This window comes from Dermacentor andersoni, chromosome 2, assembly GCF_023375885.2.
Source record: "Dermacentor andersoni chromosome 2, qqDerAnde1_hic_scaffold, whole genome shotgun sequence".
In the NCBI taxonomy this organism is placed as follows: domain Eukaryota; kingdom Metazoa; phylum Arthropoda; class Arachnida; order Ixodida; family Ixodidae; genus Dermacentor; species Dermacentor andersoni.
This window is the reverse complement of record NC_092815.1, coordinates 218,267,376-218,289,874: the sequence shown is the minus strand read 5'-3', so window position 1 is coordinate 218,289,874 and position 22,499 is coordinate 218,267,376. Positions and strand designations below refer to the sequence as shown.

General features: G+C 47.4%; 1 protein-coding gene across 2 annotated transcripts in view; it reads left to right on the top strand.

Moving 5' to 3' along the window:
- The first annotated feature begins 1,530 nt into the window (after positions 1-1,530).
- LOC126540009 (COMM domain-containing protein 8-like) overlaps positions 1,531-22,499 on the top strand; it is a 90,805-nt gene continuing 69,836 nt past the window's right edge. Inside the window, exons 1-3 of one of the 2 annotated variants that reach the window (XM_055075785.2) lie at positions 1,531-1,878; positions 11,271-11,414; positions 19,824-19,970. In XM_055075785.2, the coding sequence (XP_054931760.2) occupies positions 1,810-1,878; positions 11,271-11,414; positions 19,824-19,970 (360 nt within the window). In that variant the 5' untranslated portion in view covers positions 1,531-1,809. The remainder of the gene's footprint in view (positions 1,879-11,270; positions 11,415-19,823; positions 19,971-22,499) is intronic. The other variant, XM_050186830.3, reaches the window with a different exon arrangement.

Below are 22,499 nucleotides of genomic sequence, written 5' to 3'. Positions count from 1 at the left end.
CTTTCCACTCTTAGTATGCTTTACTGCATGATGCTTATTTACACCCCTGTATTGCGGTGTAGCAAGGTACGAAAGAAACGTTGCATAATTAGGCTTTTTACGATTATCTTTCTCGCAATACACTAATATTTCGGGGTGAAGCCTAAGCAATGTACTGCGGTGAAACATACTAAAAGTGAAAAGGGGCCACTGTCACCGGACATAATAAGAGTTCTTTAATTATACACTCGCGCACCCGCCGCCTCTCGGGTCGCCTAAGTGGACATACTATGCTGGCTGATAGCGGCCCCCTCCCACCTTTAGTATGCTTCACCGAGTAATTAAAATGTACTGCGGCGAAGAAGCCGTACATTTTTATTGAGTGAATAAACAAATGGTTTTACAACAGTACAGCAATAAACGCGCACCATGCATCAGTCTACCACACGGAAGAGCGTCGCAACATACGGTAGCTGATTCGCACAGACATGTGTTTATGTTTACGTTCGCACTCCTTGCGTAATAAGACTCCCAGAACTTCCACAATAGAAAGTAATTTACAACACACAAACGCAAAGAACACATACATACGTCTCGTTTTCAACTCGGCCGTCATGCAAATGACATATAGCGCGGAAAAACGTGAACATGCTGTGTGTTAGCGTCGTAAACTTCATACTAGGCAAGGGGCTAGCACACCACAATCCCGCGACAGCCGCTAATGAGACATGTCTGTGAACACGCAAACGGAGCCCCTAAGCCACTCTGCTCCTTCGCCACCCCCTCTGCACGGCTGCATCAATCGTTTCAAGCACAGCACACCAAACACACATTCAGCGCTGAACAGTGGGCGGTCGACGCAGTTGCATTTACATGACTTGCAGCGAGCAGCACATGCCTCGATGTCCATTAAGCAAAGTCGGACACGGCGACGCCACATCGCGGTTCGCAGAACTTCGCTGCCGAGACGCTAGGCCACTTCGATATTTCATTCGTCACCACCGCCGGTTCTCAAGAAAGCACGGGTCACACAACGCAGATTCTGTACTACCAGAGCTCACCGAGGCCAAAGCCGCACTGCCGCACCGCCACTACTCACGGCTTTCCGCCAAGTAACACAGAACCTACAACCAACACACAAGCAACGCACGTACTACAATCACATATACAATGTTGAACAACGCGCGGTCCAGAGAACCATCATGCCGAGGACGAACACGCCACGGCGTCGTTCGGCGCCAGCATCGCGCCTTCTCAAAAATCCCTAAACGATGCTGTCCCTAGGCACCTAGGATCAGGTCACGTGAGGGATTTTTGTACGACAAATAGACGCACGCGCTCCGCCGGCGCTTTATATGCGCGGGCGTCTGTTAGCGAGCGTTATCGCGGGCCTCCGAGATGACAACAGACGCCATGGTAATCTCAAAGGCCGCAGCACGTGATCTTGGTTCCAGACGTCCGCCACAAGAGGCGCTCGTTGCCTTTTCGCGGAGGAGAGAAAAGGGAGAGGGCCAGGAACTACAGTGTGCTAGAATAGTACAATATTCTAGTACACTGTACAGGAACCGAGTTTACGGACAACGCGGCTGGCATCTAGTAAAGGAGGCATTGCCCATGCATAGCACAGCGCAGCAGCGCCAGATTTCCCTCCACGTAATATAGTGAGAAACTCTATGGCCGCTCCAGCCAACGTTATTGGCCTCAACCGCTAGTCCCACTCAACCGTATTCTAAATTTCTAGTACTATAAAAGTAGTAGTTAGTAGCAGACAGTAGTAGTGACAGTACAGTGTACTAGCTGTAGTGATACTACACTCTAGTATTAGCAAAGATGGCGGCGGCCGCAAATGTTCCTTGCTTAAGCTTGCTGTCAAAATTCCCAGCTGAAAGAGCTGAAAAAGTGAGTTTGACTTGTTTCTTCTTGAATGAACTCAAATTACACTGATGACTGTAAACTACTGAGTGTCTACGAGCCTAGCGCCGTAGGCGTTTTCGCTGGAGCTGTCGTAGGCCAGCTGATGGCGTGTCGCCGTGTGTTGTGAAGTAGAGTTGGTGGAAGTTCATCTTGTGATAAGGGTGCGCCGCGCTATAAACACGCGGACAACAGTAAAAGTGGACAGGGCGTGAGCCCCACAATGCGTGCTCTTCGGCAGTATTTTGATGCTGGGCCCTTGTTGGCTTCTGTGTGATTGAGAAAGCATGCAAGGTTACCGGTGCACTTGAAAGCGATAGGAAATAAGCAGTGTCGCCTGACTTGCGCGCGCATAGTCGCCCGGCACTCAACTTGTGTTGTATTGCGCTGCTTGGGCTTCGCATCATGGCTGTCATTGTTGTGTAGTGACGGGAAATTGTCCGATATCAGAGCTCTTGCATATCGTTATGACGAGCAGGCGCAGTGATCTTTAATTTGCGGAGTATGTAATTCAGTGCCGAATGAATAGCCACGAGACGTAGAAATGAGAAGGGTTGTGTAGCCACCGGTTTTTAATATCTTTGCGCCACGGACGCAAGCTTCGACAAGCGGCGTAGAACGCCCGTATGAATTTCTCGCGGTCAAGCCAGCGTCTACAGGCGCGTTTTAATATGGCCACCTCAACAGGTTGAGCCGCTGCAATTTGTAGCGATTGTGAGTGTTCGCAGAGTATTCTGCACTTAGAAAACAAGTAGATCGCATGGAAATTTAGGACGATGAAGAGAGACAAAGCGTAATATACAAAGCCACAAGAATGTCTCAGTCCACAAGTACCAAGATCAGACAAACCCATTGTGGCCGAACGATCCCAGTGCCAGAGTTCCATCTAGTAATTATTGTATTAAACTCTATGGTGTATGCATAGAGTTTCTGACTATGACAGCTAGAGGGAAATCTGTCGCTACCGTCTATAGGAGTTTCCTAAGTGGCGCTGTGCCGTAATGGGAATGACAGTATATGTGACTGCGAGGCTTGTGTTGGCTGATGTTGTGAGGGGCTTCGTCTAAAAACGTGGATATGGCTACAAAAATAATGGGTTCTTAAAGTGAAATCCTTATAAAAGGTTTTCATTCACCCATATTACATCTTCCAACGATGTTTATTCACCTACGATGCATAACCAAGCGAAGAAAAGCAAGAACAGACGACAAACTGTTCCAGAGTGAATGCGAATTTCGCTGTCTGTCCTCCAACTTCAGCGGCCTGCTGGTACTTGCTGTAATTGTACATCCAATAACAAGGCCTTTTAATTAAACAAAGCGTGTTCTTGTGTTATAATAAAGCTAAAAGAGCTTTTTGCATGCTATTTCAGTAGGAAGGGAATCATTGTGGTGGACAGAATGGTGCTAGCCAGATGCATCTTCAAGGCAACCTGGCCCTCTGAAAACGGGGCCAATCTGATGTCACAGTATGCCATCATTCCCATGCATACCACAGTGCAGCAGCGCCAGGTTTCCCTCCAGCCAATGTAGTGAGAAACTGTGTATGCACTGAAGCTTGAATGTGGCAGTGCTTCTGCCGAGTGCACTGTGCCTGTCCACACCAACAAGAGGGTACCAGACTGGCACTGGGGTTTGCGGATCCCATTGGCTCAGCGCGACAACATGAAAGAGGTGAGGCGGCTAGTGCAGCAAAGTACATGACAGTCCGCATCACCAGAGCGGGGCTTGGACAGTGGTGGCGCGTGGCAGTGATAGGACCATGTGGTGGAACTGTGGCGACGCATACGCTAACGGTGGAAAAGCACTGCAGTGCCTGTGTGTGCATTTGTGGAATGGTTTTTTTCCCTGTTTAATTCTTGGCTAGGGCATATTCAATTTGTCCCCTCCCCCTGGTGCAAAGGGCCCAGCCACATTTCACTATCAGAGGGCTGCCACATTTGTGGTTGCCCCTCAGCAGACGTGTTCTGCCTTGTGTTGGTGTGCAAAGGTATCTTGTTGTATTGCATGTGGTTCTGCCTCTGCAAGAAAACTCGTATTGAATGCTTTACTGATTGTGCTGTGTGAACGTACAATATAGTGAGCTTTGTGGTGTAGGTGTGAGCTTCTCCTAAATATGTCAATCGATCTCTGAGTATGCGCTTGCTTGTCAGGAAGCATTAGCAGTGCATGGTGTGGTTCACGCGCTTGTTATAACAGGTCAAGAAACAAGCACAACGATGTCAGCATTGAAGGGTGGGTTCCTACGATGTGTTTACGGAGCTGAATGTGTGAACAAACATCTGCTATTCGAGCCGTGCAGGTATTGTGCTCTTACATTGAACTCCGTCAGGCTTCAGCATGAATGAATGCTTGAGTGCCTGCATTATCTTCTTCCAAAATGGAGGAGGGTAGCTTTTACAGTGGAGGAAAGATGAGTTCTAGCTCTGCGTTTAGTCGGCCCAACTCAAAACTCATGCACCCTACTATGTAAGCAGCCGTGATTTTGCAAAGCTCATGCTGTCTGCGGGAAGTAGCCCTCGCTTCACCACCGAGCCAAATAAATGAACGGTGAGTTGACGCATGGTTGTGCCCTTTTTGTAATCAAGTTGACTGCGAGCAGCTTGTGGCCCTTTAAGAATGTGAAATCAATGTAGTCCGCTGGGCGTGAAATGTCAACGGTGTGTGACGCTGAGCTGCAGTCTATTCAAAATATTGCAATCGCAACCATTGAAGCGCGTAACTTCGAGAGTTCAATCACATTCCTAATCACAAAAAGTTAAACTTCTTCATGGTGACAATGTCGTCGTTCGAAAACGTGAAAAAGTTACTTATTAGCTAGCACGCCATTTTACCAGTGCCATTTTCTAGTCTAGAATCGACTGATCGACGAGGCAACGAATAGCAATAAGCCACATGCCCAGCTTGATCGTTGCAGTCAGGCCTGCGCATTGCCATGAATGCTGGGAAAACCATTGACATGCGATTGTGCTTTTACACCAGCCTGTGGAATACCGTAGTGATATGCTGTTCATCTTACCATTGTAAAGGGTACCTTCGTGCATTTAGGAAAGAGTCGCAGCAGGAATATGGGCTGTTGTTGAAGTCCAACAGAGTTCAATATACTGTTCGCCCTTAAATTCAGATGCTTGTTCACACATTCGGCTACGTAAGCATGTCATAGAAAACCGCCCTCGAATGCTGACATAGTGGTGCTGGTTTCTTGACCTGCTAGAAGAAGCTTGGGAACCACACCATGCACTGCTAATGCATCCTGACACACAAGCCCATAGTCGGAGATCTATGGACGTATTTAGGCGAAGCTCACACCTACGCCACCCAGTTCGTTATATGGCAAGTTCACGCAGCACATGCATTGAAACATTTAATCGTAGTTTTCGTGTCCAGGCGGAACCACATATGACAAGCAAGATACCTTTGCACAGCGGCAGAACACGTCTGCTGAGGAACGACTACGAACGGGGCAGCCTGCGCCGAGGCACCGCAGCCGAGCTTCAGTGCACACACACCCTGTGCTGTCGTAATTGAAGAAAATGCATAATTTGCACAATGAGAAAATGTTTGCGCAAGTGCTCACAGAAATGACATGGTCAGTGATGGAGATTATGGCATTTGGATGGTACTGTTACAAAGTGCAATGGCATATGGCATGGCAGATGAAAACAAAGCTTCTTTAAAAAAATGCATTTAATGCTCAATCGATTGTGTGAGCGCAGGAGTGGGAATCTACGTGGCAGTCTTTATAAATAGGCCCAAAAGAGTGACGGAATATGCAATGGCTGGAGTTTTATTTAAGTTTACTAATACTGGAATGGTTGCATTATAAAAAACTAGCAGCCTCGTTTTGAATTTATTCTGTGCCCAAAATGGAGGTACCCTTGGTCAGGGGACCAGAGTGTTAAGCAAAGTCTGGGCGAACAAAGGCCATACAGACTAGCTTAATGATTTTGGTATGATGCAAGGTTCAACACAAATAATCAAATGTTCTGGGTCCTTTAGCACAATCTTCCGTAATGTGCTCTTCCAGGGCAAAGTTAGGCTGACATGTTAGCATGACAAAGCAATACTGAATGATTTATAGAAACAGCAAAGTCTTTTTAAATATTTTAAGCACCTTTATGTTTTATTTTAATTCTTTTGCATTGTTGACAAGTGCCTTCAGATAGCTTGGGGGATGCAGTTTGGGATAGTGGCCAGTCTGTCACAGCTGCTGCCTCATTTGGTGCCTCATAATTCACGGCTTTTCTTTCCTTCCTTTCTTTTTTGGCGTTGGCGGTCTGCATTGCTGCCCACCATTTTTCTTGCGCACATTTCTGTTCCTTTGAATAAAACCACCAGCTGATAGCCAGTGCTGTCATGTGTAGTATAGCATCGCCCCCTGTCAGATCTCTGTGTTATCGTACATGTATGTTTTGTAGTTGGTTAGCTAGATGGCGCACCCCCTTCTGTCATGTGACAAGCTAGGACCAATGAGGTGTCATCTGGCGTGTGAAGTCCTTTTTAGAAATAAACGGCCGCGGGTCGGCCGAGTCTTCGTTCCGGTTTTCATCGGGAGCAGTTAGCTCCGTGTCTCCTTTACTGCGCCGGCGCTAGCCGCGCGTTCGCCCGTCGGGGCCCCCCGCTTGCCTGCCACTGCCGACACATCTTTTGGCGACGAGGATGGGATTCCCGCAACGGTTCCGACCGAAGCCCCGGGAAACCAACGAGCTTCGTAAGTGAAGCGACCCTTCCCGTGTCCGCACGGCAGGCAAACGCCGCCGACGCACTTGGCGTCGCGAGGCTTCCGAGCCTAGGCCTTCTCGCCCCCTTTGTTCTTCCTTGCCCCATTCCTGCTGCGAGCTCCGGCTTGTCTCCTGCACTGTCTCCTGCAGGCTACCCGACATGGCTTCTTTTACGGTGAACCTTCCCGTTTTTCTTGAATTGCCCGGGCCACCGTTAATTCCATGGCATCGATGGAAAAAAATTTTTCAGGCCCACCTCGAAGCGGCCGGCGGTGGCGACTGGACGGACGCGCGACGAGCGTCCGCGCTCGTCAGCGCTCTCGGGCGTGAGGGACAACGGAAGTACTTCGCTGACGAGGAGCAGGAAGCAGCAAGGCAGTTAACCAGCGCAGCGTCAGCTTCAAGCGAAGCAGCAAGGCAGTCGACCGGCGCAGCGTCAACGTCAAGTGATGCGGTCCCGCCAGCGTCAGAGTTCCCGAGACTCTTGCAGCGGCTTGACCGGCTGTTCGCCGCGTCAACAAATGTCCTGGCGGAAAGGCACGAATTCACCAGTCGAAAGCAGTTCGAGGGAGAAGGATTCCTGGAATTCGTGACCGCATTGAAGGAGAAGGCGGTACAGTGCAACTTTGGCACAGCCTACAACGAGCGCGTCCGAGACCAAATATACATGGGGTAGCGAACGTCAGCGTTCGCGAAAAGTTGCTGGCTCATGGCGAAACCCTGTCCCTGGATAAGGCAGAAGAAATTGGACGCTCGTTAGAAGCCTTGCATCGAGTGAACCGCGCGTTCGGCTCCGAAAATGTACGAAGAATCGAGGCATCTCAACTTGGCGTTCCGTCGACGGGCCAAGATGGCCGACTTTTTCCGGGGAGCCGCCAAGATGGCCGACGTAGTCCGGGAGGCCATGAAGATGGCCGACTTCTTCCGAGAAGCCGCCAAGACGACCGACTTCTTCCGAGAGGCCGCCGAGACGACCGACTTCTTCCGAGAGGCCGCCGAGACGACCGACTTCTTCCGAGAAGCCGCCGAGACGACCGACATTTCGCACAGGGCTCCTCCGGGAACCGTGGTGCATGCGATCGGTGTGGCAGCACGAAACATATTGCAACGTACAGGAATTGTCCAGCAAGGAACCGGCGGTGCAACGCCTGCCACACGTTGGGCCATTTTGCATCAGTATGCCGAAAAACCCGTACTGTTCACGTCTCTTCCGCAGAGACGCTGTCTTCAACTTCCGCAGGGCAGCCGTCCGCGTCTGTCTTGACGGTAAGTGCTTTTGAAACTAAAAAAGAGTTGGAAGTTCCAGTCGTAGTGAACGGCGTCTCCATGCGACTGCTCGTGGATACGGGAGCGTCTGTTTCAATGATGACGGTCCAAGATTTTGGAAAGCACTTTGGTCGACAGCACAGACTGTCACAAACAGTGGACTTGAAAAATCTCTCCAAGCAACGCATCGAAATTCAAGGCCTGTTTCAAGCCACTGTCCAGTTTTTCCAAAAGTCATGCTCCGTCACGTTCCACGTAACGACTACAGGAACATCATTGCTGGGTTTAGACGCCATCCAACGCTTGGGCATACAGATCGACGGTACGTCGCTGACATGCCGTCTACCATCGCTTCCTTCAGTACAGAGCCCCCCAGGTGTGCCTCCGGGTTTTGATCACCTTTCCAGTGACGAGTTGGGTCTCGTCAACAACTTTGTGCACCGAATTCATCGGCAGCAAGATGCGAAACCAGTATCTTCGAAGTTGCGCCGACTACCCCTGGCTCTGCGTGACCAGGTCACACATGAATTGCGACGTCTCGAGGACTGCGACGTCATCGAGCGCATCGAGGCTACTGAGTGGGTGTCTCCACTCGTGGTGGTTCGCAAGAAGGATGGAACCATGCGGCTCTGTGTTGATCTACGGGAACAGGACAGTCTTGTGTCTCAAGTGCAAGAAAGGGTCTTGCAGAAACAGTGGCAGACTAAACAGTACGTAGACAAACGTAGAGGTGCTCAGGCAACTCGTATCAAGGTGGGAGACACCGTCAGAATAAGATTTAACAGGAAAGGATTTTTTAAGTACAGTAAACCTCGTAAAGTCAAGGCCCAGATAGGACCATCTACTTTTCTACTCAGTGATGGGCAAACGTGGCATGTGTCTAAGTTAACCGTAGTGATGAAGGATCCAGCAGGTAGTTCATTGTGTACAAGTAATAGGGACTTTTTGTACTCATATTCAAACTTGGATAGTCATTCCGATGACTTGTCTGTAGTGACAGCGTCTTCTCATAGTCATAAGCTTCAGTTAAGTTGTGCGTCTGACTGTATCACTTCCGAGTCTACACAGTCAGCAGTCGTCTCTGATTCCGTTGGGGAATTGGTAGCCTCCCAGGACTTGTTGGGACGTCGAGAGGAGCTTCCTGGGCAACCCTCTTCAGCTTTGAGCGACAACCACATTCAGTTTTCCAACCAGGGGGAGGTAAATAATAGTGGGACGACTGGGTCTTTAAAGTCGACCGATACGCGTCGCAACCCCCAAAGTTTTTCTGAGGTACGCACGCGTCCTCATCGTGACAGAAAACGGCCTCCGTGGCTCGATGATTTTGTTGGCTCGATGATTTTGTTTCTGTAGTGTAGAGTGTATTTCCGTCTTCGAAATGCTATGGCTAAGGGCCTCGTTGTGACATTTAGGAGACAGTCCACATGTTTCATTAACACGGGTATAAAAAGTGCTCCTTGTTGCGGTGCAGTGAGTTTTGTGCCGTGTTCCTTGTCAGACTTTGTTTGAGTGACTGCCTGTGTTTTGGTGCCCAAGACTGGTGCGCGTGTATGTGAACTTGGGTGGGGACGGACTGAATTTGTTGTGGACTTAAGTGCGTGCCTTGTGTGCATCTGGTGCACATGTGTGTGAACGCGGGGGGGAACGAACTGAATTTGTCCTTGGACTTAAGTGCGCGTCATGTGTGCACGTTTCACTGTATGCTTACTTTGTTTCCAGGGGGGGATGATGTAGTATAGCATCGCCCCCTGTCAGATCTCTGTGTTATCGTACATGTATGTTTTGTAGTTGGTTAGCTAGATGGCGCACCCCCTTCTGTCATGTGACGAGCTAGGACCAATGAGGAGGTGTCATCTGGCGTGTGAAGTCCTTTTTAGAAATAAACGGCCGCGGGTCGGCCGAGTCTTCGTTCCGGTTTTCATCGGGAGCAGTTAGCTCCGAGTCTCCTTCACTGCGCCGGCGCTAGCCACGCGTTCGCCCGTCGGGGCCCCCCGCTTGCCTGCCGCTGCCGACACAACATCATGCTCCTTTAGTCCTGCTTGACTGCACTGTTTCTTAATCTGTCAATTTATAACCTACTAGGCCACATCTACCTTCTTGTCCAGATATCATGTTGATGATTGTGTGTCTACAAACATGCCACAAAACCACCTGAAACAAAATTCCATGTTCCAGGCAGCCTTGCCAGCAGACAACAAACTACCAAATAATAAACAACAAACTTGTAAAAATACATTCTCTGCACAAGGCACTATAATCACAATGAAAATGAAAATATATGATTAAAATGGTTCTGATTTTTGATGCAGGGCATTTCATTCATTTAAACCAAGATGTGGCAGAAAGTGAGATTGTTTTATTTCTTTGATATTTGCTAGTAAGAAAGACCATGTGCTGAGGCTAGCTGTATGAGGCTCAGGTTCACACTTGTCTGAGCACCCTTGGGTGCATCGGGTGGATGTGCATTGTGATGTGAATGTGTAAGGTTTAGTTTTACTGTATTTGAGATCGTGTGTCAAAGGCTTGAAATGTTGTGGCTCCTTTGCCATGGTCATCGCTTGAACACAGTTTTTGTAATAAACTATTTTTCTTGTAGCAAAGCTTATGCCTTGTTTCATTTACACATAAGTTTTCGTCACCTGTGCATTTAATTCACTGCAGGCTATACTTTCATACCCAGCTACTGAAGTGTATGGACAGAGGATTGCAAAATATGAAGCGTAAAATATGCTTCACCTTATATTAAGTCGGTGATGAAACTGAGTAAGATGCTGCACAATTTCGGTGCCGAACTTTGTGTCGGAGCACAGGTGAGATTTCTGACTGTCATACTTCAGAGGCATTGGCACTCGGAGAGCCCAACATGCAGCAACGTACACGATTTTGGCTGTGGTGCCATTGTAATGGCAGAGCTATGCGACATAAATGTGTGTTAAGCCTTAAGGTTGTGTGGGGGCTCAAGAAGTAGTTGCGCTTTAGCACAATTGTTGACTTTTGGCATTGACTTCAAAGGGTGCGCTACTCAACAGGGGTGCCCCCTGTTGTTGCACCCTTCGCACATCTATGCGTATACCACTCTGCAAGCAATCTCTCGGTGGCTCTTGTGTCTCAGTGGAGACATCTGTTATAGTGTCTGGTAATGATTTAGGGCTAGATATGTCTCCATGCAGATTACGGTGGTGTGAGAACTCAGTGATAATGTAATTGCTTAAAACTCATCAGCCTTGTTCACAATGCTGCGAGCAAATATATTTACTAGTTTGACAGACTTATCAGTTCCAATTTAATGAGAAAACATTGCTGGAGAAGACAGAATGTGAATATGAGCACAGCCTTTCAAGTTCATCCCTGGTTGGCTGCGCCCCTCTGTAGTGCTCTGTTGTATCTTTGCCAGTACCTGGACTGCATAGTGAGCAGCCTGTGTGGCCAGCAGCGGGGGCCATCGTTCCACCTCTATTCCCAGGTGTGGTCACTTACTGAGTTCTGGCAGTCCTGCAGTGCCTGGAGGGACTTTTTCGGCCGGCTTGACCCTGATGAGGTAAGGCCGGTGATGGTAGGAATCGGGTTTGACGTGGGGACCGTGGCAGCTGCAATCCCTCAAGAGCTCCTTGCAGTTATTAAATGCCTCCTGACAAAGTGCCGGAATTCATTTTTTCTGTTTTCTTCCTGGTGGCCCCACAAGTACTGATGCATTTTGGCTCTGAATTTACATTGCAAAGTAATGACATAGCGCTGCTTGGCTTTTGTCCATTCCTAAATGTTGTGTCTTGAGTTCTCGTGCTCTACTGTATTTGATAAATTTTCTTGTTGAACAGTTTCTGTTTTGACGAACTTACCGTACCAAGAGAAATATGTCAATTGCACGCGTCATCTAATACTTTCAACTCATCCTGGCATCCGTTTCTGGCTTGCTTGAATGCGTGCATGATAAACTCGCATTTGCCTTTCGAACACAGTTACTGTAGTCACCTGTGCACAGTGCTGCAAATTAGGGACAATAAGCAAAGCTTTGTGTTGTGGATTATTTCCATTGCACGGTTGGAGCGTGCCTTTCCAGTCTGCAGCCGTTGGTGACATCCTGAGCGTGTTTTGCATCCCACTCCCGAGCACTTCTAAAGCACAGAAATATTCAGATAGATGCAAAAACTACCTGGGCACGTTATTTGCCTGACGCATTTTCTTGTTGCCGGCATGCACATGCTGATTTGCTTGATTCTAAGCATCCTCAATTGTAACGCGCACCCATTTGCCGTGACCTAAAAAAGGAAAAGTTCTTTACAGTACCGTGCACCTCATTCTTCCATACAGAAGTACAACTTTCTCTCATTTGGAAAAAGAAAGATTAATTAACAATACACTTAATTTGCAATAAACCAAAAAAGTCGCAGTTTTGCCCGAAGCATTGATTGCGATAGCAAATTAGTAGAAAGCCAAATGAAAAGTAAGGATGGTTGTTTTATAGGCCGTATAAGCTTTTAAACATTTGCTTACTAAATTAACAAGCACTGTATCACGTGCGTGCATGCAAACATGAACACGTCTTGTGCAGTGACCTGGAAACTCTTTATCAGCACTAGCAGGTGCGAGCTAATCATGGAGCGAATTGACCTTTGTGTGGCCTCTCACTTCAGCACGGACTAAGCAGCGAGAGCGCAGTGCGGTGCACTTAGATGCGTAGAGGTGGAAGGAGAGAGGGGTGACATATTGTTGGATTGATCACTTTCGCATACAACTCGTCCCGTCACGCTACTGCCGGATTTTCACCATTTTACCTGTTGTATGGCCGCGACCCCACCTTGCCCTTTGACACGTTGCTACCTTCCGCAGTATAATCACCCAGCACTGGTTACGCTCACGATGCTATTGACTTAACCGCCCAGGCCTGAGAAGTCGCCCGTCATCGCGTCACAGTCTCGCAAGCCTCTCAAAAGCGACGCTACGACCTTCGGCACCGAGACTCCCATTTTTCACCTGGTTCCCTTGTCCTTCTCTGGACACCTTCACGTTGCGTCGGCTTGTCAGAAAAACTACTTTCCCATTATTCTGGTCCGTACCAGATCTTACGCCAACTGTTCGACGTGACCTACGAGATCGCCTCAGTCGGTCAGCCTTCAGTGCCTCCCAACGTCACCAGCTATGTTGTTCACATCGTCAGGCTCAGGCCCCATGTCCCCCCATTAAGTGAGGCTCTATAACTTGCACCGGGACGGAGCGACTCCGCCGGGAGGGTGATGTTACGGAGAAGGGAAGGAAGAAGTTGGATTGGACGAGAGGAAGACGAAGTCTGGCAGTTGACTGAACGCCATTAACCTCAGTTGTAAATATACATTATTTTACATTCGTGGGCCTGCTTTCTTCCTGCAACAATATTAACACTTACTCTGAAGGTTATGCTACCAAACAATGACATTCATTTACAATAACACCTTTAGTTCCATGAAATAACTGTTTAAGTACTCTTTTCTTCCCAGAAGCATTGTTGAATGGAATAGCCTTGCCGATCATTTTGTTACCCAAGATTCATTGTCTTCATTTAAGAAATACTTAGAATGATTTTTAGCTGTGTGTGTGCGCCTTTTTTGTGTGTGCTATTCAGGGTTTGTTACATGTGTAGTATTATCTCTTCTTGTTTTGCCTTTTTGGTCCTATTTAGGGTTTGCTGTTCTGCTTCTAAATCATTTGTGTTATTCATCAACTTTCTGCTTTTGACATTTAACAAATTCATTCACTATAATATACTGTTTTTATTTTTGCTTACTTTTGCCCTTCTATGTAAACAATTTTTACGGTGTACCGCACCTGCTCTCGTAAAGATCCACAAATAATAATTAGAAAAGAAAGCCTTGTTCATCCTTGCTCTGCAAACCGCCAACCTTTGTTCACCTGTGCCCTTCAGATGCATAGATAAGATGCCTGCAATAGGGAGGCCCTCTCAATCACTCACAGCAGCCGCTTCTTTCCCACCCTGGCTGCTTTGCATGGCGTGCCGTAAATGCATCGTCTGCTGTCAAAAGCAGGAACAAGGCACAACTTTCACTGGCCTGCAAGGCATTTATCGCACATATTCTGAAGCACAGCGCTTACAGTCTGTGTTGGGCACATACCAAGTTTCGTTTTAGTTTCTTATCGAGCAGCCCTGTGCTACGAGAATTGTCGGGCGTTGTCCGTCGCGACAAGGGCAGCGGTGAGCTTACGGGTCCGAGAGGCGTGTCAAGTGGAAAAGGTGGCCATTGCCCTGGCCATTGCCGACCCCGGGTGCCGAACGGTGTTGTGTGATTTGCGAAGTGCAGTGCGGAATTATGCCAAGGGCAGAGTGTGTGGTGAGGCTGTGCGCGTTCTGTGCCCGGCTGACCTGCAACGAGAGAATAAGTATGTTAGAATCAAGTGGTTCCCGGCGCACGCGGGCAACGATGCGTTGGAGAAGCACGATAACCACAACGAGACGGCACACGCAGTGGCGCGAGCGCTAACCAACCGCTGCCCAATCTTTTGCTAGCCGAGTTGAACATCGTACCACGTGGGCGATGCGCATGCAGAATTCCTCTCCCTTGCACTATTTTAGTGTTTGCTGAGTGTGTTGAGTGTACGCAGCGTAATTGGAGTCACCCGTGGCTTGCTGTCACCTGCACATCGTCTGCACATCGAGCCACCGGGCAATGTTGATGCTGTGGCGAGTTCGGCGCAGTGACTTCGGCGGCGGCCGCCTGTATCCAGCTCGCAACCCTTGGCGGCGGAGAAAAGAGCCAGCGGTCACCAACAGCTACTGCGGCTCTTGCCAGCAGGGCGCGTCGGCGCAAGCGACGCTTGCTCGTTCTGACTACTGCGTCGCCGTTTCCGGAGTCCTGGCCTGGAATCGTGCCGTCGAGTCTGCAAAGCTGTTGCTGTGATCGGCGGACGCCAGCGGTGTACCCAAGGACAATGTCGGCTCGCATGCTATGGACAGCGTGTGGACATTTCCTCAGCGCAGCCACTGTTGCATGTACTATCTTGTTCGTGAAGCACGGGTTAATGTTAGACCGTGTCACATGTTTCGCTGGAATATGTAGTGATTTAAGGTTGGGGGGATGTGGGGATGCGTGACTATCACGCGTGCCCAGATATCTTGTTTTCTTGCAAAGCTCCTGCGGTGCGCCTTCGCCGCGTGGCCTGCGTGATGCCCGTGGCGGTCGATGTGGTTGGGGCACAGTGCGAGTGTTGCGCTGCTAACGCCGCCTCACGGCAGGGTTACTTGGGGGCGCAGGGGAGAACAGGCTGCCTCTTTGGGTCGGGACAGCAAGCAGTGCGGACGTGCCGTGCGGCGCGTGCACCGATCCATGCTTCTGCGAGATCGTCTCGCGTGGCCGCCTTCGAGCAAAAAAGCAAAGTTAAATAAGACACTTGTAACCCATCTTGGGACAACCAAGCAACGAAGCTTGCTTTACTAGTTTGAGAAATTATAAACATTGACACACGATACATATTGCACTTAAAAAAAAGACACCCATGTATCTGCCTCAGATACAAGGATGGGTGGCTCATTTGCTCTGAGCATGAGTGGTGTGATGGCCAACTGACCGAAGTAGACTTCGTAAGTGTGCTTAATGCACGTTTAAGCTGCAAGAGGCAAGAAAGAAGTGCCCCTTCTTTTCAGAGATACTACACAACCTTAGTGACATAGGAGAGACATTTTTCTTGTAAAGAAACAAATTCGTATAACAGTCACTTACCATAGCGAAACGTGGAGATGTGCACATTGCACATTTATACTGCAAGAAATTCCCCATATTGAAGGTTGTCATTTACCTAACGGGTATGCAAGGAACACTTTTAGCAGAAGAGCTGAATTCGCTTTGGAGGGTTGAAACCTCTGTAGAAAATGGGAACATAAGAGCTGAATCCACATTGGAGGGTTGAAACCTCTGTCGAAAATGGGAATAGAAGCCTGTCTGATTCAAGTTCCTGAAATGCTGAAAGCAGTAACGTTAAAATAACATGATAATCATAGCAATGTGAACGATGTCACCAGTAATGCATAAATTTGTAAGTAGAAGTGAAGGAACTGTTTTAGCACGGCAGTAAGGATGATGCAGTTATTTTTTTAGGAGGCTTAGAGAAGAGTGAAATGAACGTTTCCAAGCAAATCAAGAGAAGAGCCAATCAGTGACATAGTTCTTAAACCATGCCGGGGGTTGTTTACTTCATGTAGACCTGCGGAAGACTGGTTGTTGGGGAGAAGGTCTAAGAGAATTGTTACTTGCAGATGAGCTGGAAAGTGTGTTGGTGTCTCGAGTTCCTTCAGACGTTGTAGGCTGGGACAGAATGTCAGCTGGAAGCTCTGCAGATTCTTCTGCGGAGCAAGAACCCGGTCACGGGGGTGAAAGAGGAGGTTGTAATGTAGTACGTGCAGCAGGAAAACCTGCATCAGTAGGAATGAAAACATTGGCCTCAGCAAGTCTATACAAAAGTTATCAATTCTTGGTAGCGGAAAAGCGTTGACTGCAATGGCCTTGTTGGGTTCCCGGAGATCGACGCAAAGTCGAATGGAATTATCATTCTTCCGAACCGCGGGGTGTGGGGAAATCCACTTAGACACTGATTCACGTTTGACGATATCAGCTGACTCCAGGCGATACAGTTCGGCAGAGACTTGCACACAGAGAACCAAAGGTAGACGATGTAGTTTCACTGAGACTAGTTGCACTGAAGCTTGTAGATGAACGTCATGGATGAAGCCCTCCCCAAGTCCCAGTTGTCCTGAGAACGTAGCGAATTCTGCTGGAGCATGGTGCGGTAAAGATGATGACTGGACACTTGAGTCAGCTGGAATTCCTCACACTTGCTGACATGTGAGCGAAGATCCTTGAATTTCGATGCCCAGAGCTTGAATGGGGTCAAGGCCTAGAAGAGAAGTACCCTAGTTTGTGACGTGAAATGTCACTGCTGCAGACTTATTGTGGTGCACAACCGTCGAGGAGAATTGTCCTGAATTTATTATCTGTTGCTAAGAGTAGTTCTTGAGTCGGAGACTCGAAGCAGACAATGGGAAACCCTTGCAGTGTTAACAGTGTGTTCAATGGGGCTGGTTGGTTCATCTTTAGAATAAAAATAGGAACAGCGCAACACAGGACGAGTGTGTGAAGAGCACAGGACACTGTTTTTATTCTTGAAGTGTTCTTCATACGTAGTGCTCTTCATCAGAGACACTGTAGCTCCAGTATCTACAAGATACCTGAGTGAAGTATTTGCAATAAAGACTTCAGCACAAATTATTGCCGGATGGGAATTTGGTGCTTGAATTGTTAGCACAGATGAGACTGTACTTGCTTATTTTGCTTCAGCAGCAGAAGAGGAAGTGAGCTGAGCTCGTGCTGGAGACGGTCGATGCATTCGGTTCCTCAAATGGAAAACTGTAGCATAATGACTGACATTCTTGCACGCATGGCAGGTAACATACTTAGCCAGACAGCCTGGATCGGATGCTATGTGCCAAGTTGATCCACACTGGTAGCAATGGACTGTAGCAGCTTGACTGGTGAAATTCTTGTTGGGCACCATCTTGGCCAGTTTCTCCAGATCACGGCTTCCTGCTATGTTGTTGGGCATCATCTTGAACCCATTGGGTCGAGAAAAAAAGGTTGGCGAGGACTGCCACCTTGAGCACTCGGGCGACGAAGGTGAAGGTTAGCGACGCCATGTTGACGCTGTGTCGAGACGCGATGCACGGGCAAACTGTTGAAGACTTGAAGCTCTTTGTGAACTTGCTGGACGCTTCTTCCAATTTCTTTCGCCTTCTTTAGCGTTATTGAAGGTCCTTCATAGAGCAGCCTTTCTCAAATCCTTGTGGATGCGACACCTTGTAGGATTTAGTCTCGAAGGGATTCGTTATGCCAAGCGCCGCATGTGCAAACAGGCTCCAACCTATGTAGCGCAGTGACAAAGTCCTGAAAAGACTCTCCTGGCTGCTGTTTACGGTCACGGAAGATGATGCGATGTGCCAGAGAGTTGGTGCTATCTTCGTAATGTTTGTCGAAGGTACGCAGGATGTCTTCAAAAGTTGCAGTGGCTGGGTCCACTTGCAACGCAAGGTCATAATACAAACGCCGCCCCTCGAAGCTCAAGTTGCTCAGTAGAACGGCCTTCGTCTTTTCGTCCGGGTTAGTGCCTCACCTCTGGCTGCCTGTAGAAACGTTTGAAACGACCGTTTCCACATTAGCCAAGGTACAGCAGGAGTAGCTGGCATAGCAAGGAATGGTGGTGACATGACACCATGGCAGGAGCAGCGGACAGTAAAGCTGTTGTCAACGCGGACGTTGTCAGTGAAGTAGACGAAGTGGCAGGAAGAGTATCGCGCATGGTGTTGGTAGCAGGAATGTAGATACAAGTAGTAGTCGGAGGTTTTACCTCATCGGCAATGTAGTGTAGTGATGTCGATATGACGCCGGCCAAGGGGAGGCCTACAGAGCGGTCATAATGGCTGGGGTGCAAAGCGCCACAGAAAGGAGACATGTGACTTCGACGGGGACCAAACGTAGACTCAGTTTATTTCCAGTAGAGGGGAAGGGAACATGGAGCAGCATACAATGTTGGGCACAGCGTGGTGCTAGTGGTGAACTCGTTTCAAAGCCAGAACGCAAGAGTAGGCACCATTGAATTACAACCAATCTGCACAAATAGGAAGATGAGGTGCAAGGCTGCTGTCTTTCATGTGCTTCCATGTCCACTGGTGACGACACGGGTGAAGTCGGCTTTTATGGCAGGTGTTATCTGCACTGTGCCTAGAAAGTAGTGCTGGCAGTTCTCCGGAAAAGTGTTAAGTGTGCTTCAAGTGGCAAAGCCAGGATGCTCAACGGTCACTAAGTGTGATTGCATCCCGTTGGCACACCCCGAAAATGTGTTTGTCAAAAAAAATGTTGCTGGATACACCAAACAGGGAGTGAACAGGCCAGAAAAGAGAGATGTGGTGTGAGACGGCCATCCTTGTTCCATGGCCACTCTGTGCCCAGTACAAAGATAACAGCACATACCACAGGATGTCACAGGGCGTCAGGCTGCTAGCCAGGCAGCTGTATGATGTTCAGAGAGCAATCACATAATTTTATTCTCGCAAAGAACTGAAAACAAGGCAAGGCTATTGTGGGCTTGTAACGCGACAGTTCCTTATTTTCTATGCACCCTGTCTTCATGAAAATAAAATTAGTTGAGTGCTTTTATATTGCCTTTTGTTTTCTTCCTGTGTCATGAACACTATCAATATGCCCCCATTACCAACTCGCCTAGCTTCAACTCTTGCGCCTATTGAAGGCAGCACTTCACTTCATTCAACCCAGAAAGCATGGTGGCTTTAAAGAGGGATATTCAACAATGGATTGCATCTATGCCATTGTTCAGGTAACTGAGACGTCTGCAGAATATATAATAAACTTGAATATGCTGCCTTCATTAAATTAGTGAGAGGTGTACTCGGTAGAGATGACAGATGTCACGCAAGCATTAGAGTTGTGGCCCTGCCTTGGTTCTGTATTAGCAGTTAACTGCCCCTGCCAAGCTTTTTGTAGTATTGTAATAATGTAGCCACAGCCATGTAGTAATGCAACAGTGCTCTCTGTTCTGCAGCTGAGGTACTTGAGTAACTGAATATCTTAGAGACCATCACAAAGAAAGCAGAGAAGTATGACTCCACTGCATTCAAGGTGCTAAGGATCAGTGGAGAATTTTTCAACCTTGTGCATTTCGCAGATGACATTGCTGGCGATGCTGAAGATGAAATGGTTAACGACGGGAACCAGCTTGATGATGCAAAAGGCTCAGCAGCCTGGCAGAGGAATGACTGGTTGGTAGCCAGCCTCAGTTCAGTTTATCTAAGGGGAAAAGAAGTGGGCTTTAAAAGCTGATTAGGCGTTTGAATAAAATAGAGCTACGATGAAATAAATGTCAAGTGGGTGATGCACGGCGCTTGTTTCTCTGCCAGAGGTTGCTGGATGTCCTGCCGGCCACTCACCAAGCCGTGGTGCGCAAGGTGACTCAAAGTCGACGCGAGGACATTCGTCACCAGCTGCTGCACAAGACAGATGACATTGGAGCTCGTGCCTTGACCGACCTGGACTGGAGTGTCAAGGTGTGGCGATTTCAGCAGATTTCTTTTCCCCCTCCTTTTTTTAACTTGAGATGGAATGTCCTTTCTCTGCATGCAGAATTTGATTGTTGTTTATGAAATTGTGTATTGACTGAAATCACAGGATCTCATTGGGGTAGTGTTGTTGCACTAGGTAAATGAGGTTGTTCTAAGAGAGCCCTGTGTTTTTGAAGTCAATGTTTGATAGCTTCTTTGCAAAGCAGCTGTTTAAATCCACTGCTGAATTATGGCTATGACGCGATCAGTTGAAACATCTAAGAAGTGTTAGTCCTACAGGTTGGGAAGGTGCTTCCGGTTGGAAGCTGTGTTGGGCGTCCAAGAGTGATCATAATTCGGATTTGCTGCTTCCTGTGTCCATACGTCTCTAACAAGTGTCTCTGGAAAAATACTAACATTGCACAACACTTTGAAAAAAATAATTCCTTCTTTAATAACCAGCATGGATTTAGAAAAGGTCTTTCCTTGTTACACAGTTACTTGAATTTATTAACGACCTTCACGCAAACATCGGTGGTAATTCCCAGACTGACTGTGTATTCATAGATTTTTCGAAGGCCTTTGACAGTTTTCTTCACAGACGTCTGTTTGCCAAACTATCTTGCCTTAACCTCGACTCCCTTACTGTCTCATAACTTCAAAACTTCTTGTCATTCCGTAAACAGTTTGCTGCCATTGACAACTACTCTTCTGATACGTCTAATGTTCTGTGCAGTGTACCTCAGGGTAGCACAATGGGTTCGCTTTTATTTCTCATTTTCATAAATGACTTTCCCTCAGGTAATTCATTGACAATTCGGTTATATGCGGATGACTGCGTCGTATACTGAGAAATTCAAGCGCATCATAACCATATTGCTCTTCAACAAGACCTTGATCGAATCTTCCATTGGTGTTCCTCATGGCAAACAACGTTAAATACAGATAAATGTAAGGTGATTACCTTTAGTCGTAAATGTATGAGTTCTTCATTTAACTATATGCTTAACAATTGTTCTCTTTCCAGCAAATCCTTATACATATAACTATCTAGGTGTCTATCTTACACCAACTCTTTCATGGTCAAGTCATATTTATTATATATTTTATTTATTTATTATCATGCTCTCAATGCCCGGGGGCATTACAGAGAAGAGTGGTGATTATTACAAATAAATTCGTTGACAATATTCTTGAAGTTTATGGCATCAGAAATGGCAGTGATGGAGGCAGGGAGGCAGTTCCAGTCATTCATAGTTCGTGGTAAAAAGGAATAAGAATAAACATTGGTGCGACAAGTGGGAACTTCAACTTTAAAACAATGATCTGTGTGTGACGATATGTATGATGGCGCGTAGATTACTTCATCGTTAAGTGTTTCGTTAGTGTAATAAACCTTATGAAAAAGGCATAGGCGAAAGTATTTACAACTTAACTCTAGCAGAGTCCTTCCATGTTTTTCTGGTCACGAAACTTCGCCGTCACGCTATAGGAGAGGTTCATATGCGACCCAAAGGTGCCGCGACGCGGCGCCACTGTGCCACAGAGGGCATCGTTCGCGTACCGAAGCGTGTGCGCAGTGCGAGGCGAGCTGAGTGATCGGGTGCGTTATGTGCATGCGCTGCGCTATTTCTCGAGTGCTGGGCTGTTTAGTTGAAGTGGCGGGGTGGGACAACGATGCCGAACACGTGTTGCAAATAACAGCTGAAGAAGTAGGATGTTGGTATCTCTAACGAGCCACTAAAAAAAATTGCTGCATTTGTGATGTGGCTACTTGTGTTCGTTTAGAGAGTTGTTTTGCCATATGTTATGAAATGCTTATGCTTTACACTTTCTTGTTTATAGAAACAATCGATTATGCATTCTGTATTTATTGCCATTTGTTGGCTGGTGTTTGTTTCCTGCCCCCCAATGCATATATCTCATGTTTGATGTTATTTCTTTATGCTTATTATATCAGTGTCATGCTTTTAACAAACTTCTTGCATTGTGAATGGTGGACCATTCGTGACCCGACGCCTCTGTGATGTCTGTATTTCGCTCCGCTTATTTTACATGATAAATAAATGATCGTGCTTGTATGTTGTTTTTGCACCAACACATTCCATTTCCTTTCTTAATCGAATTATAAGGTTTTCAACATATTGTAAATAGTTGCGCATTAAGAACCAAAATACCTAGTCCCGTCGTTTCTGCGTTGGAACCACGAGTAGCGTGAATAAGTGCTGGGCTTTCTGACACTTCTAAACGACTGCTTGCTAAGGCAGTTGCCTAATTACGATACAGCTAGTTTCAACTGTGCAAGCCCTAACACTTCACATTCGCCTTAATCCGTTGCTAAAAGCCGCACCAAAGACATTTAGTAGCGAAGTTTGTCTTGCATTAATCCTACCTAAATCTCATTCAGAAATGGCACCGCTTTGCAGAGAAATCTTTAGGGGACGGAGCAGCTCCATTTCCTTTTCTTTGTTATTAAGTATTCTACGGCAGCAGCCCTTTGCAATAACAATTTCATTCTTTTGATCTTATTAGATA